At 47.8% G+C, this 13099-nt stretch overlaps 1 protein-coding gene across 6 annotated transcripts in view; it reads right to left on the reverse strand.

Annotated features, from left to right (window-relative positions):
- The window catches only part of BCAR3 (BCAR3 adaptor protein, NSP family member), a 190663-nt gene that overhangs the window by 39501 nt on the left and 138063 nt on the right, over positions 1-13099 (reverse strand). The window contains exon 1 of one of the 6 annotated variants that reach the window (XM_046645422.1): positions 11766-12359. The exons of the other annotated variants lie outside the window; for them this stretch is intronic. Coding sequence (XP_046501378.1) covers positions 11766-11849 — 84 coding nt within the window. The 5' untranslated portion in view covers positions 11850-12359. Of the gene's footprint in view, positions 1-11765; positions 12360-13099 lie in introns of those variants that run through there. 6 annotated transcript variants of the gene reach the window in all.

The following is a 13099-nucleotide window of genomic DNA, read 5'->3' on the forward strand; positions in this document are numbered from 1 at the left end:
TGGGTCACCATGTAAAGTGTGCCTAATTTCTGAGTGAAGCCCATGTCCTCTGATGAGCTGGTGGGAAACCCCCTGGGGTCGTGCTGTGAACTGTCACCAGGGGGCCCAGGCTGGGGCCCAGAGAGACCCTCATCTCAGATCCACTGAACTCAGGCAAGACCTGTGATGACACGAAGCCTGTGTCGTTGCAATCCCTAACAAACGTTGTAAACACATGAAGGGCTTGAGCTCCCCGACTCTGGACAAAGTGTACTTTCGAGACCATCACACAAGCATTCTGAAGCCTGCTAAAGCTGCTACAGCTCGGACTGTCTTGCAAGTAAATCCGCCTAAAAAGGAGATTCTTTGGAGATTTCGGAAGCTCAGCCCCTTGGAATCCCTGCCTTGTGTTGAACTTCAAGCAGTGGATCCGTTTCTAACCAAATTCCAAAGTATATCAAGGGCTTTTTGAGATCCAGTTGGTATTTTTACCGTTGAAAACCTGCATAAATTGATCATGAACTCCCAGAATGAATAAATCCCAATTAATTCTGCCAGTCCTAACCCTGCCCACAGACTGAGAACTAAAACTCCAGTCCTCCAGGAGCTTCAAGCCCAGAAACTTTCAGGACAAGTCCTCGAATGTTTTAATCTGAGGTAGACCGGAAGGCGATGGCATTTGTGGCAATCCTATGGCCTTGAAACAAAACAACTTGTACGCTGGGTTCTGTGTCACCTTTTATTGACACTCGCTGGCTTTATGGCTTGACTAAAAATATTTTATTATAATCTAAATGAAGAAAGACTTGAATTTATTCATCTAGCTTTCCCACTGGGGTGCTAGGCTAGACAGATACAGTTTCTCATGCTAATAACCGTGATTAAAGCTGAAGCCTTTGAGTAAACATTAACTTTGTAAATAGAAGTCCAGAGAGAAAAAATGTCAAATTCAAATTTTGTATTTCCTGTTTGGTGGACAAAAGCAAATGGTGGCATGGCACTTCAGCCTGGCCCAGCCCAGTGGCGGGGGGGCGGGGGACAGGGCACACAGCGGCCTGGCCATTGGCTCCAGGACATGTACAGCACCGTGGTACCACATTTAAGGAGGTGCCATTCATACACAGCCGTGGAAAATCTGTGCATTCATTACAACAGTTTCCCTGCAGATGGCAATAGGGTATGTCTTGAGGAATGGGCGCCTTATTCCAATTCACACAAAGGCACTCCATGGGCCAGCAGGGAGAGGCCCTGAGTGCATCCCTGAGGCCTCTTTGCCTTTTAGGTGTTGGGCTCCTGACAAATGGGGACCTCTGGTCTCACTTGGGCCCCTTGCCTCTGAACCTGCTCCTCTCCATCCTTACATCAAAGCTCAGTGAGGCAGCATCTGAAGGCAGCTTCTAATCCACGCATCCTTCACCCTGTTGGGCACCATTCTGCACTAACAATCAGGAGGTCAATTTTATTTTTTATTTTTTTTGAGAAAGATCAGCCCTGAGCTAACAGCTGCTGCTAATCCTCCTCTTTTTGCTGAGGAAGACTGGCCCTGATCTAACATCTGTGCCCATCCTCCTCTACTTTATATGTGGGACGCCTACCACAGCATGGCTTGCCAAGTGGTGCCATGTCCGCAAGCGGGATCTGAACCGGCGAACCCCAGGCTGTTGAAATGGAACATGCGCACTTAACCGCTGCGCCACCAGGCCGGCCCCAGGAGGTCAATTTTAAATCAAGAGTAACAGTCACTAGAACCTGTGCCTTCAATTAAACTCAAGGACTTGCTGAGTGCCCACAATGCCACTCGGCCTGATTGGCTAGATCTGAGGGGCAACGCAGACGTGGGTAAGAAAGACTCCATGGCCTGACAGAGGTTACAGCCTCTCTGGGGAGACAAGACATCTGAGGAGAATGTCTAGCAATAAATTACAAGTCGTTTTGCTGAAATTCTCAGTGTTCTCCATCTTATATCTGAGGTCAGTGAGGGTGTCTGGCCCCTTCTGAGAAAGGAATCAGTAGTAAAGAGATTTCATAAAATCTCCGTAAGTTTTAGCATTCTGAAACAGTTAATTTGATGTTAATGTTTAAGTGCCTTGATGATATAAATCTCTCTTTTCTAAATCCTAGACAGAATCTTCTCTTTAGCAAAGATTCTGCAGATGGGTTTTGATGCCATTTTACCATTTTATAATTAAACCTGTGTAATTTATCACACTTTACACCAGCTTCGCACTCCAGCGCCATTAAAAACTGATTTGCAATTTGCTGTTAAATTAAGATGCTTCATTTTCCTACTACATGTGATTTTTCTTTTCACAGACAAATGATGATACAGGGGCCATCACACCCTAGTGCCGACAGGAAAATGCCATCAAAACCCCCAGAGAGCCCAAAGTGAAGAGATTTCATTTTATTCATTACCAAACCTTATCAAACGCTTGTCAAAAGGGGCTCAGAAACCACGAATAGGAAATACGAAGAGGATATCTGTGGAATCCCTTGCTTATCAAGGTTCTGAGAAATTCCCATTAAAATTCTGCTGTCCATGTGTGTAAATGAAAAAGACTAATTTAATTTTAATTCGTGCAGACTGCAGTCTGACAGCAGCGTACCCTCTAAGCAGGCAGCAGTAACTCAATCCTCCTTGGCAAACTAATCACATTAGAATCATTCGGATTGGTGCCCACGGCTCCTTTGATGCTCAACTCCGGGTGCCTTTTATCCTCAATAAATTCTCTGGGCAAGGTCTCCTCCACACCTTCCCATCCTGCCGGATCACGAAGCCATTGCTTTTGAAGTTCAGTTTTGTTCTGATGGAACACCAAGGGACTGAAAATTATTTTTCACTGAAGGAGACTGATTTCGGTCTAAGAACTGCAGGAGGAATTCTAAGTTTGACAGAATGCAGCACACTCAACACCAAGAATGGCTTCTTCCTCCACAAAGGTCACCCTACATGTGGCAGAAATCGCTCAACACACTCATTACACCTTCAGATCTTCCCCCACCCCCACCTGGCCCCCGTGGGTTTGCCCTTCGCGTTTCTTACCCTCTTGGCAAGGCGTTATTTACTCATGGCCTCACTCAGTACTCGGCTCCAGAGGGGTCTCGCCTTTCCCTGGTAACGGATAAACTGAAACATGATGAGATTTTCAACGGGCCACTTGTTAACATCTTGCCCGCTGAAAGCTGTGGCAGGTACTTTCCCCTCTAGATCAAATTTAGATATGACTTCCTGGAACAGCCACAGAGGAGCAGACGTCCGAGTCACCCCCATGAGGCAGCCCTGCATTCTGATTCCTGTCAGAGGGAAATCAGACGTGCCACACTTACGGTGAAGGCTAAAGGTCACTGGTTGCCCTGAGTCGTTTAGGGGCCAGTGAAATGAAGGGCTTCAAATAAAAGCTAAGTAGAAGTTTGAGCTGTGAAAAACCCCTGTGCCCACTTTGTTCCTTTAACCACATCCTCAAGTGACTTCTGAGAATACTGTCTCTCACCAGGTTGGCACACAGGCTCAATGAGACAATGCAAGTGAAATATTAATCGCTGGGTCTGGCAGTGAGATTCCATTCAGTAACAGTAGTGCTTTGTTAACATCTATGGAGAATGAAAAACAGAGACTGCCCTGGCTGAGGCAGACCTCAAGATAAGGGTTTGAGGATCAGCTGACCAAAGTTCAGAATGCAAGGAGATCCAATCCAGAAATCTTTACCACTGGTAATTCAACTTGCTACTTAACATCGTTTTTTTTTTAAAGGTATGCTTTTTGGTGAGGAAGATTGGCCCTGAGCTAACATCTGTTGCCAATCTTCCTCTTCTCCCCACCCCCACAAAAGCTCCAGTACATAGCTGTATATTCTAGCTGTATGTCCTTCTAGTTCTTCTTTATGGGATGCTGTCTCAGCATGGCTTGATGAGTGGTAAGGTCCGTACCTAGGATCCGAACTGGCGAAATCCCAGGCCACCAAAGTGGAAGGCGCGAACCCAACCACTATGCCACCATGCCAGCCCCTAATTCAACATCTTAATTCAAATTACGAGTGATTTGGAATATAGCTGTTCACCAAAATAGATGCCCTATTTGCTCTTGAATAAGAAATGAGAAAATTGAAGTCAATACTATCCTTGTCTTAATTCACCTTGAATGAATGAGGTACTACTGAGTAAACAAAATGCACTGTGGTTGACAGACACTAGGAGATATAATTGGAAGGAAAAACAAGATATGCCAGACACACAGAGGAAAATCCAAAGATTCAGAAAGCCTTCCAACGTAGGGTGTGGAATAAATGATTTTCCAAATTCTCTCTCTCCAAAATAGTCCCATGACTAACAATTGTCTCAGAGATCTGCATTGGGACAAAGAACATCATAGGCCTGGGCTAAGTGCAGGGCAGATTCTCAGTAAAACAAATGATTCATCACAAGATGGGTTTGGCCGAGCATCAACTCCACCACTTTCAATATACAACTCACACATTACTTTAAGGGTATATTTCTCCCAGAGGAGCTCAAAGCACTTGACACCCACATATTTCGTTTAGAAAGCTTCTTAAAAACACAACACCATGCTAGATGTCATGGGCTGAAACAGAGAAACAGCAGCTGGACTTAGAGAGACCAGACACTCCAAACAATACAACTCAGGTCTCATGAGTCCGTATAATGTCCCTGGAGTTAAACAGGTGGCAAGAATATTAATATCTCACAAAAGAAAACATGACCAAGGCCCTGAATTTTCATCATTTGCTCAGACTTATGGAATAAGGGATTGACTGAAAACTAGAACCCAAGTCTTCCAAAGTCTATAAAAAACCGAAAATGTTTAGTCTATGCAGAAAAGACTTAAGGGAGCATGAGGGCTGTGTTGACATATCCGAAGGCCTGGGGGTTATCATCCCAAGACGAAGGGCCACACATTCTCGCTTCCCTGGGGAAACTGTCCCCCTCCTGTTTTATGTCTAGGTATCCACTCATATCAACTAATGTGGCATCAAAATAGACATGCTCACAATACGGAGGGGGAAAATGCACCCGAAGGGCTATTATGCCCACTTAACTGCAGAATAAGGTGGACACGGTAGGTGCAGAGATTTTGACTCCATGTGAGGAGAGACCTTCTAGCAATCAGAGTTGTTCAAATGTAGCACCTTCAGGGTACAATACACCCCCCATCTCTAGAAACATCAAATAGGCAGGAAATAACCTCCTATGAAGATTTAGGGCAGGATGACCCGTTAGGACGCTACTGCAGAATTCCAAGCAAGAGATGAGGAGGCCTGAATTAGTGCAGGATTGGTGGTAGAGACAGGGAAGAAGACGCAGATGAGAGAAATGTTCAGGAGTAAAATTATGAAGACTTATAATTGATTAGACATCGAAGATGAATGGGAGGAAGAGGCATGGGAGCTCTGGAAGATGACTGAGCCACCAACTCCCAATCCAGAAGCAAGTGAAGGGAGCAAGTTGGTGGAAGAAGACACCGAGCCTGAGATGCTCGTGGGTCACCTGGATGGAGTGGCTCACCAGACCATGGTCTCCAGGTGCTGTGGAGAAGGGCTGGACTGGAGACACAGCTGGAGGATCCTCAGTATAGAGCGGGAATCCTATCTCGATGCCCCCTAAGAGATGGGGTAGAGAGGGCTTATGAGAAGAGGGTTAGGGGACGCTGGATTTTAAGAGGTGGGCTAGAAAGAGAAACTGAAGACAGTCGTCTGAGCCTGCTTGGGCTGATATAAGAAAAATACGATAGACTGGGTGGCTAAAAACAGCAACATTTATTTCTCAGAGTTCTGGAGGCTGGGAAGTCTAAAATTAAGGTGCTGGAGAGGTGAAGGCCTGCTTCCTGGTTCATAGACGGCCCTCTTCTTACTGTGCCCTCACAGAGCAGAAGCAGCAAAAGAACTCTCGGGGGTGTCTTTTATAAGGGCACTAATCCCATTCATGAGGGCTCCACCCTCACGACCTAATCCCCTCCCAAAGACCCCACCTCCAAATACCATCACATTCGCGGTTAGGATTTCAACATAAATTTTGGTGGGACACAAACATTCAGTCTATACCTATAATAATAGGGTAGGACTTGTCAGGAAGGACCCAGGAGAACAAGTAGAGTGCAGTGTCCTAGAGGTTGAGAGAGCAGTCTTTCAGGAAGGAATGGCCATCAATGCCAAGTGCAGCAGAGAGTCCAATAAAATCAGAACTGGACTTGGCATCCAGTGGACTTGGCCAGGTGGGGACAAGGAGGCTGAGCGGCCAGCGGGGAGTGACAAAGTAGAGACTATGTTAACCACACAGGGAAGGAGGATATGGAAATGAGGACTATTTTTAGAATGAGAAAGACTAGAGCATGTTTATAAGCTCAGAGAAAAGTGTTGGTAGAGAGGGACAGACTGATTGTCCCCGAGAAGTCTTTGAGGGTGACAAAGAAGGGGGTGGTCATAGGCACAGGCGGCAGCACTGGCCTTGGTCAGGGAGCGGGACACTTCATCTCCAGAGGCTGGAGGAAGGAAGCGAGGATCGAGGATCATGGATCTGGATCTGGATCCAGCTGTAGCTTTTAGGGGCAGGGGTGGGGATGGAAAAATACTGTGCCTGATGGTCTTATCTGCTGCTGTGAAGTAAGAAACAAGACCTTACCATGAGTGTTAAAAAGGGGCTTAAAAAGAAGGCGGAGGGAGGATCATAGGAGCTGGGCAAGGACAAGCAGAGCTGACGGGCGGCTTCAAGGACATAGGCAAGAGTTAGGGGAGACTCTGGTTATGCTCCTCAAACTCATCCTACACACAAAGGGACCAACCTCCAACCCTCACCCCACTCCACATCCAAACTGTCCACTGCTCCCCTCTGCCCAGCACACAGGCTCTGGACCACCTCTCCGTTCTCATCTCCTTCCACTCCTCCGCTTCAGCCTGATGCCCTTTCTCTCCCCCATGCCTCTTCTACCTACTGCTCCTTTAGGAGATGCTCGCTGTTACCTCCTCCAGGAAGTTCTCTGACCCAGGGCTGGGTTAAGACCTCTGCCTGGGGCCTCACAGTATGCTGCGTATTCTCCCTGCCTTTGCACCTCCACGTACTTCAGAGAGAGCTGCTTTCACGTCCTTCTCCACCACCACACACGGAATTGCTCCTTCGGGGCGGGAACTTTCACTGTGTCTCCCCAGCACCCAGTAGGCCCTCAATACACATGCTGGGTGTGGCGGTGCAGGCTGGGAATAAGCAGATGCATTCTGAGTGGGAGGTTGGTTCAACAGTCCCTCAAATCCCATCTTACCAAGAATCTAGGATTCTAGCTTGTTGGGTCTTTGCGCATACCTGGCTTTGTAAAAGCACACACGTGTTAGAGTGAACGCCGGGGAGAGTTGTTCTCCATACAAACTAAAATATTGATTACAGCTCTTTCATAAGCCACAAAAATAAGCCGTGACATTCTCATGGCCCAAGCCAGATTCCAAGAGTAGCTCCCAGGGGCTGTGGACACGCACTGGAAACCCAGAGGAGGACAGAGATGCCACAGTGGTGTTCAACCCCATGAGGCACTCCTTTCCTCTCCTCCCCAGCCTGGACAGTCCAAGTCTCCTCTGCTGTCCTGGGGACATCCAAAATGTGCATCAGCTAAAAGGCCTCAGCGCTGTCTTTGACATCTTTAAACCCAAGGACAGAGGCCTGGGTCCTCTGTGTACTGCTGACCTCTCATGTGGTGGAACAGGAAGACCTCTGCGGCCTGAGCACCCTGACTCTCCAGTGACCTCCCCAGGGTTTGGCACAGGCCCATCTCTCCACAGTCCTGGAGGTGCTGAAACCACTAACAGAATTTTCCCAGGATCCCAGTCTCGTCTCCGCTTCCCACCCATGTCTCTCCAACAAAAACAAGGCCTCGGCCAGGATCCAAGCTCCGGGGTCTGCAGGCAAGGGGCTCTGGGACCCAGCCCCTGTCAGGCATGTCCTTCCCCTAATGCTGACACCAGATCCCCATAGCTCCCAGATGCCAATGGAATGCATTTAGGTCTCTTAAAAAAAACCTTCGCTACGCTTTTTTTCTTGGAGGGCAGGAGAAGGAAATGAGCAACTCGCAGCCGCCACGAGGAGGGGCTGAGTCACTTGGAAAGAGATTTCCCGAGTGGCCTTTTCCATCTTACAACATCTTGTGCTGATGATGCATCAGCCCCACAACAAAGGCAACTCAGGCCTGTCGACACTGGGAGGTATCACTCTACCTCACAGCAGCAGGCAGACCAAGGCACCGGCCACAGCGAAGACAAGCAGGACCTTCGCTCCACCACATTCACTCTGACATAGAAAGGCAGCTTCTAACGACAAGCTCCAGGGACCCAACCCTCCAGGGATGGGCGGACGGGACACCTCAGGCTGTAATATGCATTCATAGCGGCTTCAAGTGTTTTTTCCAGGGGCAAGGGAAATGATTTAAAGCAAAAAATCCACTGCCTTCCACCATGACTTGTGGTTGACAAGACCACTGCCACTGGACTTAGAGACTGGTTAGTTGAGACTCACTGATTCATTTATCCACCCACTCCACACTCCAACCTCTCTGTTTACACTCTTTCAGAAAGGTGCTGGCTATTCTGCACTTGAACAGCAATGCTCATCTCTTGGGTTCCCCTGAAGTTTCCTGACATAGCCACACCCACCTTCCTCAGTCATTGGTAAGGTGACAAGTTTCAGCTCCTTTTTCCCCTGCCCACACCCGAGAAAAATCAGAGACACAAGGGACCAGAAGTGGGGGTTTGTTCCCATTACCAGGTCCAGGAATGAAATCTATGGTGCTTCTCACAAAATTCCTTCTGTAGTTCACCAGGGACCTAAAGATGGACCTGCCACCGCCTGCAGGAGGGTTGCCCACTCTGCGAAAATCAGTTCTGCATCCTCCCTGAAGTCTCTTCTGAAAACTGAGGTTCACACTATTCCTTCCCAACTGAACTGTAAACTGAAGGATTAACACAGACGATATTGTCGTTTCAGGTTTCAATGGTCTTCACATGGCGTCATAGAAAGGACACTGGGCTTGAGGCCAAAAAACCTGATCTCTACTTCTGCTTCCCCACTAAATGATTCCGGGCAGGTAGGTGCCCTGAGTCTCAGTTTCTCCTCTGTGGAAAGGGGTCAACGACTGCCCTGCCCACCTCAGAGAGCTTGCTTTGCAACTCCAGCGAGATAGCCTGTGAAGGAACTCAGACATTGGACAGCCTTTTGCAAATATAATGAAATGACACTATGACCTAAGGCTCTTGTGATCAGTCCTTCAAAGGCAGGAGCATGCCCCAAGTGTCATTTATCACCCCCCACCCCAGCTAACAGAGGGCTTACACACGGATGGGGCCACTCCCTTCGACACTCAGAGACTTCCAAACTTGAATGTGCCCCACTAAGGCTACAGATCTGGAATAGCTTCATTCCAAACTCTTTTCCATTGGGCATAAACAAAATATCCTTTCCTTTTCTCACCCCAGATCCAGTGGTCTTTTGTGAAATGACTGCCTACTGTGAAGCCCTTCTCGGATGTTAATGTCATGACCCTGAACATGGCTGGAACATCTCATCTCGGGCTTCAACTCCACGGAGGCCAGCAACGATTGCACATCCTTGATCCCCCTCTCCCTTCTTGGCCTCCCATTTAATTCTTTTCCAGGGCCTTTGTACACAAGTCCACATGAGGCCCCTAAACACATTCTAAATTCTGCAAAATCTCTGCAAAGGAGAGCTTATTCCCTGAAAGCGCCTGTGTGACTGGCCTCCTACGTAACGAAAGAGTTTTTATATTTTTAGTTTTCTTCCCATACAACAAACACTATTAATAACATCCTACTTTCTCCAGAGATGACATGGATTAGACCAAATGGAAAGTTACCATGGCTACTGCAGTGTTATTTTTGGTATGAGAAACTCATGCCAAGGGAAGCAGCATACATGGTCAAGAATCAGAGCTTTATTTCCGCTTTGCTATCAGGCAATCAATCCCAATTTAATTTTGAAACTCTCATCGCAACGGAAACTAATTATGAGCGGCAAGACCCGAAGGCCCTAATTAAAGTGGGAGTCAATAAAGTGACGCAGTATTATCTGTGGGACAATACTGGCGGGCTGAGGGCTTCCTTTCCCAGGTAACTATCTAAACAAAACAAGCCAGGGAAGCACATTTGGAGGGTGAGTGGGACACCCTAAGCTGGGTCTGAGGGCTTCAGTTTCTGGTGAGCGAGCAGGTCTGGTCCTCTCTCTGTGCCACCAAGACGTAACAGACTGGAGGTCGGGTAAGAAGCCCAGGTGGAAAGGAGGGCGTTTCTACCAACAGTCCGCCACCAAGAGTGGCCGTGGTGGGGAGGCCGGGAAGGGGTAAGCTGGAGGACGGCTGGTTCAGACTAACCCCACAGCAAACAGAATCTCATCACTCAGACCCAGATATTTATGGGCTGTTTCCTCATGTACCAAATGCTGAGCTGCACTTTTCTGAATTAGCAGAAGTTGGCTTATGGAAGGACTTCTATTAGAGTGAAAACCAACTGCCAATCGCTGAAGGGCACGCTTCCCTCTGGGACCTCCCGGTCTATCTTTGACGGCTTTAAAATACTGTTAATGGCATGACTTCATCTGCTCCACGCTAGAACAATCCATATTTAGGCCAGAAACCACATGGTCCTCACATCACCCCTCTGGGCTCCAGGATAGAAAGATGTTCTCAAATCAGGGAGGGAACAATTTTACGCAATGATTAATTACTCACCTCCTCCAAATTCCTTGACAAAGAGATAGAAAAGAACTTTGCTGAATGGTTACAAAACTACTCTGAACCCTCTGACAGGGCAGTAAAACCAGAAGAAGTCTCTCCTCTTCTCATTCAGTGTCTGTTTTTCTGCAAAGGGGTCTTTTTCCCTTTAACAGATTTTCCTGTTAAATTTTCCCGAGAGACTTTTTCTTATGCATTATCGAGAAGAAAGAAGCACAACATCGTAAGCCTGTTGTAGCTTTTTCAATGGCGGTGAATAAGTCAGTCCCTCAGGAGAGGGAGCTCTGCCATCAGGGTGGGAAGAATTCCTTAAGAGCTGTCAGACTCCTATTTCCCATGAATAAGTGAGCTCCGCAGTTATACTGGGGCCAACAAGATTTTTCCAAGGCAGACAAACCCCCAGATCAATGACAGCCTATATTAATCTTAATTCTTAGTGTTGTCACAGGTAGGCAATGTAGAACACAGGCGTCATCTTGAATTAATCAAATGAGGTTCTTTGAATATTTTCATCAAAATAAATAGTGTATTGACATACTACGCAAAACCTTTGGCCTTGGTGTCTTGTAACAAAGGTTACAAATGGGAGCAGTAAAGGAAAGGACAGTTCCAAATACTGAAATGTTCTGGAACCTGGTTGACGTCTGAAAGGAGACAGTTGGTGCTCTCTGTACATTGACATAGCGGACCAGTAGGTTAAGCGGAGAGAGGGGCTCAGCCACCTCACATTCATTGCGAACGAGGGAAGAGAGAAAGAAGAAAAACAGCTCCGCCTTATTGAGCTCCGTTGGTATAAAATTTCAGCCCAAGGCGACCGAAAGTGTCTTGAAACACAGAGCTTCGTCCCAAAACACAGACGAGGAGCCCCCTTCTGTGCGGCTGGATTCTCCTTCCAGGGGAAGCACCCGGGGCTTATGAAGATGCATCAGTCAAAGAAAGTGCCTCTGTTTTCATAGCCAGCAGGCTGCAAACTTTTTCTAGTACCTTTCAGAAAACTAATGCTTTTAAAGCCCCAGAAAGAATTTTAGGTGTACCTCACAGCCACACCTACCTTGACTCCCAGGAAAGACTTGCGGTGATAGAAGCAGCAGAGAGCTGCCGAGAGGGCGTGGAAGGCATTGCATTCCTTAGGCATCTTTCGGTCTTCAGTCCCTGGACCACACACTTTCTTCAGGGTTAGAAGAAAGGGGCTTGGGCGTTAGCGTCCCGTCCGTGGCAGCAGCTGCCCTCTCCCGCCCGCAGTCCGGCAGCTCCTTCCCCCAGGCCAGGCTGGGACTTCTCTCCTCTGCTGAGGCCAGTACGATCCACTCGCTCAGTTCCGGCAGGCTGGTGTCCAGCCTGCCATGCACACAGTGCCAGAAATTCTCATGTGACCAGACTTGCTTTCTGATGAAATTCTAACCTCTCTTAGAAGCAGCTTTGGGCTTTAGCTGTCCCCTCGATTTACAGACCCGGCAGCAATCAGTATCCCCTCAGGCAGCCTGTCCTCCCGAGGGATCAAGGCACCAGGCATCTGCTCCTGGAGGCTTTGTCTGTTTGCCTGTCACCCCAGCAGCGGGGGTTAAGGAAGGACACATCACACCACCTTGTGATGAGAAAGAGGTTTCTTTGAAAAAAGGACCTAAAGGTGACAAGGGTATGACTTTTCCCTAGGAGCCATCCTAGAAGTCCTAAGAAACCCTGGGCAGGATCCCTGCCCCTCCTCTCCCAGCCCACCCCCAGAACTGTTTATTTTTAATTAGGATGCTCCTGGCAGCCAGTTTTCAGCTGATAACATTGGCACAGCCATCACTATTGGCAAAGCAATATTGCCTTTTGGTGTTTAATTAGCAGGTCTGTCAGCAAACATCCTGAGTGCCCCGTGCCCTGCCCCGCTGGCTGTGCAGTCTGTTGGGAGGATGGGGTACAGGCTGTTACCCTCTTCTGACCCGACTGTTGGTCTCACTCCCCTCCTTCACTTTAAATACTTCACTTTAATTACCCGTCTTCACTTTAATTGCCCACTCTGCCTAACCCAGATCCAGCTCACAAACCTCACGTCTAACGCAGGCAAGGGGTTCTCCTGTGCTAAGAGGCCTTTACCCTACCAAGAGCCTCCTCACGCCTTCGGAAGAAGCAATTGCTTTTCTTCTTTCATTCCAGTTGCAGCGAATGCTCAATGATCCTGTTCTTTATCAAACCCAGGTTTCTGCCTGTAGCTCTTCCTCTCCTACCGTTCCAAATAGTAACTTTCTGTGGCTTTGGCCCCTCAAAAAATGGAATGTGTCCTGAAGCTTTCTAAAACTGTGCACAGGCAGAAACTTGTAACAAGGAAGAAACAGAACCTCTTCAGCCCAGAAAGGAACACCACCAGATGAGGCATGAGGGAAGTATGAGAAATATCCA

The sequence above is a fragment of the Equus quagga genome, chromosome 18, assembly GCF_021613505.1.
Source record: "Equus quagga isolate Etosha38 chromosome 18, UCLA_HA_Equagga_1.0, whole genome shotgun sequence".
NCBI classification, from domain to species: Eukaryota; Metazoa; Chordata; class Mammalia; order Perissodactyla; family Equidae; genus Equus; species Equus quagga.